Raw genomic sequence first — 5,581 nt, forward strand, 5'->3', positions numbered from 1 at the left:
CGAAGGGCAGATGTGGTGCTCTGCATCCGACCTCGCTCTCTAGTTCCGAGTGTCTTAGCTTTAAGGCCCTTGAAAAAAAAATTGAATTTTATCAGGCATAAAGACGCATTAGGATAGACGCATGGTCATGTGGTATGTACTATGACTGCGGTCTCTATGACTCCTGGTACGAGCCCTGCCCTATGTCTTTCCCTCCGTTATGGAATGTTTCCTGTTTACTAGTCCATACCTTTTTTGTGAGGGTCTCTCAGGCTGCTGGCAGCTTTAATGTGGATGTGTCTTTGTAGGTTTGGATTTTTCTACGCGTGTGTATGTGCTTTTGCGTTCGCGCGCCTGTACGTACGTGCTTTTGTACAATATGAACCAAATACCTATCCATAAAATTGTCTATAGAAATAGATTTGTAAACTTATAAGAGCTATTTAGCTAACCCCATCTCTTTGTAAACCTAAACATAGTTGTTTGTATTTAATATTCAAATTATATGGAACCCTTCCCTAAATGTCTATCTATTGTAAGTTAAATATATTGACTATATGGCACATCATGAAAATAAACAAGCAAAGAGTTCTACAAAGGCTGCGATCAGTGACTCTCATGAATCTGAATGGCAATGCCAACAATCCCTTATATTAATGCTGTGTTTCATTAAGCTATTATTAAGTTTTAATGACAACTAATTATAAATCTGCAAAGAAACACCGTTATTATGTTAAACTATCTATTAGCAGTCGAATACTTATATACAATGTCGACGGTCATGGCCAGACAGATGGGAACAGAGATAATAGAGCAGAACATTAACTATTACTAGAACTAAAAGATTTTCATCAATAGCTCTTACATTATGATTATAGTTAATTACACAGAGAATGCATCAATTAGGTTCTTAGAACTAAAATGCAATTCCTCTAGCATTTTTCTATTCCTAAAGAACACAGGACAATTTTAAAATTTAAAAAATTAAGAAACATTTTAGTGACACAAATATGGTAATTAAGTGTGTGTTTTTTTTTCAGCTTATATTTTAGACTAAAAGTTATGGAAACATATTACGGACTAGAAGAAGATGACAGAAAATGTAGTTAAATGATGTAGAAAAGGAGCTAGCTAAATTCTCCACTACGAATGATGGTTTAGTTATTTAATGTTGATATATCAAGTGTTGTCTAAGAATGTCCAGACAAATTCTGTTTGAGTCTTTCAGTAATGATTCATATGACCAAGATGATTGCCTATATGTATGCTATGATGTGTTTCACGTCTTTGAGTTGGCAGTCAGTATTTGCGCGTTTGGAACTGTGTCTGTTATTGGGGTCGTTGGCAATGTTGTCAACATGATCATCTTTGTGCGACAGCTTCTGAAGGACAGTATGACGGTTGGTTTGTTCGCTCTAAGCTTCACAGACTTCTCGGTATCACTCGCCGAGATGACCATGTCTATTATCTACCTGGCCAACTACATATTCCCTTACAGTCCGGTGGATCTTTGGGCTCTGGCGTACGTCGGCTTTGGCTGGACGCTCTACACCGGCTACCTGATTTCAGGCTGGATAACCGCTATGATAGCGTTGGAGAGATGCTTCTGCGTTGTCGCCCCTTTCAGGGTGAAACAGTTGTTCACCAGGCGTCGCTGTGTTATAGTTGTAATCATGATATACACCGTTCACCTCTTGCCTTTATTGCCCTTGTATATAGCAGAGAGAATGCAATGGGTTGCTATAGAAGACCCAAACGCATTCTTTAACAGCACTCTTTCTATTAAGCTATACTACACGATCACTCTAACGGACTTCGCTGACGAGGTAGAAAAAGCTTTGGACGCCACCGCAGGGCTGTTCCTTTTCCTAGCTTCCCAGGCGGTGCTGACCGTATGCTCTCTGTGGATGACATACTCGTTAAAGGCGACCTCCCTTGTGCGCAGCCACAAATCCGCCTTTACGGAGAAACTTGCTAGTTCCGAGAAGTTGAGCTCAAATCTTACGCCTCAAGAGAAGAGGCTGGTCAAAATGGTGCTATCTTTAGCAGTGCTGCAGACAGTGTGCAACCTGCCCAGGCTTATCCTAACCGTCTTCTACAATGTGTGGACGGATAGCAGTGTCAAGGGAGATAAAAACTTGAGTACTATGATTTGGTCGATAGCCTCCCTTTTCAACCAGGTTTGTTGCACCAGCAATACCTTCTGTTACTATTTTCTCAGCTCGAAACACAGAAACATGTTTAAAAAACTATTTGGATTAAAGAGTTAACATATTCTTCTGGCCCTACTAGGAATAACGGCGGCTCATATACAACATAGGCTATATATAGGATGGCTGCCTGGTCGTGCGTTTTGCGCGTGGACTGTCGTTCAGATTTATCGATGGTCCCGGGTTCAAACCCTGCCCGCTCCCATCCCCCGTCGTCCTGCGGGAGGTTTGGACTAGGAAGTAATTATCTTCAACTCTGAAGGAACATCCGAAACATGTAAAACATTTTACAAACATTTTTATATCTAATTTCACATTACGTTTTAGGGTTAGTCTAAAATGTAGACGTGCACGGATAGTAGCACCAACTCCGGATAAATACTTTGCCATTTGTTTACTATCAAAAGTACAATTTGTACCTACTTTAATATCTATAAAGAGGAACTCGTTCCACTAATGTGTATTAAAGAATATATTGACGTTTGTATCAAAAACATAATAATGTGCTAAAAAGTAGGGCCAGTATGAATATGCACAAAAAATCTTTTATTATAAAGATAAGTCGTGTTAATATAAATAATAATGAGACTTTACATTTTAAATGAGCTTTACATGCAGAGCAGCAATGAATGGATGGATGGATGTATTGATGCAAAGTTTAAAAATAAATGGGGTGAAAAGATTGGGATAACCTAGTCCTAATGGGATAAAATCGTTTCATACTGTTTCAATAGCATAGACTTACTTAGATGCTCCTGCATCGTTAGGGCGACAAGCTTACTCCACATAAAGCTGTCACCAGCGATATTCACAGCCTTTTCCCATCTGACGGCCACGGCTTTTAGATCTTTATAGAAAGAAAGACGTAAGGCTAGATGGAAATACTCCTGCTTTCTTTTGCCTCAAAGGGGTATTAAAGATATTTACATATCATGTCAAAGAGAATTAGCTCCCTTTTATACATTATTTAAGTCCCTGTTTTAGGTGTTTGATCGCCACTTTCTCTTGCGTCTTTGAGCTGACCAGTGGACATAACTTTGAACTATGTAGATAATCTTTTTGTGTTGTGTTCTTACCTCTGTTACACAAGAGGAGTGTGCCACTGTAATGAAATTATGTTTTCTCCTTAAACGAGCTAAGTAAATTTAATTTCATGTTACAAGTAAGTTTGTTACTGTAATTATATATTTACTTAGTCTCTGGTTACAAGGATATTCTCATTTGTATCAAGCTAAAAGGGTTCGTTTGGTTTATACTCTAATGACCATATTTGGTTAGAGTGTCATGTAGAGACGTTGAGTTTCGATATTGAGACGAGACGAGACGGTAGCGTGTCTTAGTGAAGAAGGCCCTTTGATTTTTATCACATGTACCTGTGCTACTATTTTTGGCTTTTCATTATTTTATTTTATTTAGTTGGCCTATAACCACAAGGTCTTTATTTCAATATTATTTATGTTTTTTCGAATACTTTCTTATTTGGTTTCTTTGTAAATAAACTCCTGTATAACTTGTTAAACTGTTACTTTGTTAAGTACATTATTTGTATGTCTCAGTATGTTATAAATCTAGAGGCTTATAATCAATAACCAAGGTAATATAATTCGGGACCTTTAAGTATCACAGCACTAACTTGCCAGTACAGAGGAGACCGGTCTTACGACCTAAATTTATCCCTTGTGAAGAATGGAAACTTTTTATTCGGCGTAAAGCATATGTACAGTATTTTATATTAGCTAAGTATGGGAATTTGGGGCTAGATTAGTGTTACACAAGCTAAGGTTAGCGGGCCGGGGGTCATATCCGGCTAGTTAAAAATAAGAATGATCTTTTGAGTCCGATAATGAAGCAAAAGTGTGGCCTTTTATATTGGGTACCATAGTTTAGGTTACATCTGCTTAACAAAGAAATCGTTTACTAATGTAATATAACCAGTTGTATCCCGCCTGTTTGTTTCACTGTTAATTTCTATTAATTTCATGTCTTAGAACTGGGTACAGAGAGTACAAAGGCCGGTATATGTAGAAAGTCATTGCAAGTTGACTAGATGACAGAGAATGATGACAGGTTGGTCATTATGAATTCAGCGGGTATTTAAGGATATGATGTGGTCATTATGAATTCAGCGGGTATTTAAGGATTTGATGTGGTCATTAAGAATTCAGCGGGTATTTTAGGATATGATGTGGTCATTATGAATTCAGCGGGTAGTTAAGGATATGATGTGGTCATAATGAATTCAGCGGGTATTTTAGGATATGATGTGGTCATTATGAATTCAGCGGGTATTTTAGGATATGATGTGGTCATTATGAATTCAGCGGGTATTTTAGGATATGATGTGGTCATTATGAATTCAGCGGGTATTTTAGGATATGATAGCAATAACAAAACACTGACGCAATTATCAATAAATTAAACCTTTAAAATGCAAATATGGTAGCTTTAAATTCACAAAAGAAGCTGCGTATGTGTTATGGAGTGATGGAGAGTGTGTGTGTTTCTAATGTGACGGTGGGAAGGGGTTAGCGATTGACTGTGAATGATGCAAGATAAACGGCATTTTCGTCAGCGGTCTTAGATAGAACAGGCGACTCCATATTCCCAGAATGAAATGCAATGTTATTTTAGTGAGTTAGATTTCATTTAGAATACCATTTTATATTATTTCTAAAGTCTACAACATTGACTTCATTTTATCTCAAGTTGAATTTGTTTATATTGTAATAAAAGTTCTATTTTGTTTTGTTCACGAAAAAAGTTATTCAAGCTATTCCAAGTTTTATAAGTTAAAGATTTTATTCGTCTACAGCGATTTAGTTGTCCAACAGCAATTTAGTGCAATACGTCAGCGGCCGTCAACAGCAGTTTGATTATATAGTGGAGAGTTTCTTGAACTCTTTCATCACAAATGAATTCTTTTTAAATACATGTAAATAGTGCTATTAGAGCATGGAATGGGTTGCCTGAGCCAGCCAGGAAAACCATGACTTGGCAGAATTTAAGTCATTAGTTAATATGCATTACTGAATGCATGATGCGTAGGACGTAATCATCTTCTTTTTGAAGTAACGTCTATATTATATAAGATGAGATAAATATATGAGGACAGCCGCAGGCGATGAAGAGAACTGAAGCCCCCCAGCGAAGAACGGCTTTGCCTGCATTAGATGTGGCCAGATATGTAGGTTCGCATTTTGCTTTGTGTGGTCTTCTTATATATTATATAATACAGACGTTACTTCAAAATACTGCAATCTTAATCCTAATAATCGAGGACAATGCCTTAAGTGTTCACACCTTCCCTTCAACTGAAATGTTATTTTAATTTTTTAAAATTTCCCAATAAAATAAGGTTTCAAAACAGATGCAACACTTAAATGAACAAAACG

The 5,581-nt window shown here is 37.3% G+C and overlaps 1 protein-coding gene across 1 annotated transcript; it reads left to right on the forward strand.

The window, feature by feature from the left end:
- The first annotated feature begins 1,175 nt into the window (after nucleotides 1–1,175).
- LOC106076433 (uncharacterized) lies at nucleotides 1,176–2,249 on the forward strand. The gene has a single exon (XM_013237280.2). The coding sequence runs from the start codon at nucleotides 1,176–1,178 to the stop codon at nucleotides 2,247–2,249; it is 1,074 nt and encodes a 357-aa protein (XP_013092734.2).
- The last annotated feature ends 3,332 nt before the right edge of the window (nucleotides 2,250–5,581 follow it).

The sequence above is a fragment of the Biomphalaria glabrata genome, chromosome 9, assembly GCF_947242115.1.
Source record: "Biomphalaria glabrata chromosome 9, xgBioGlab47.1, whole genome shotgun sequence".
NCBI lineage: Eukaryota > Metazoa > Mollusca > Gastropoda > Planorbidae > Biomphalaria > Biomphalaria glabrata.

Coding starts and splice junctions, on each gene's coding strand:
- LOC106076433 (XM_013237280.2), top strand. CDS start 1,176: ATGTCCAGACAAATTCTGTTTGAGTCTTTCAGTAATGATTCATATGAC.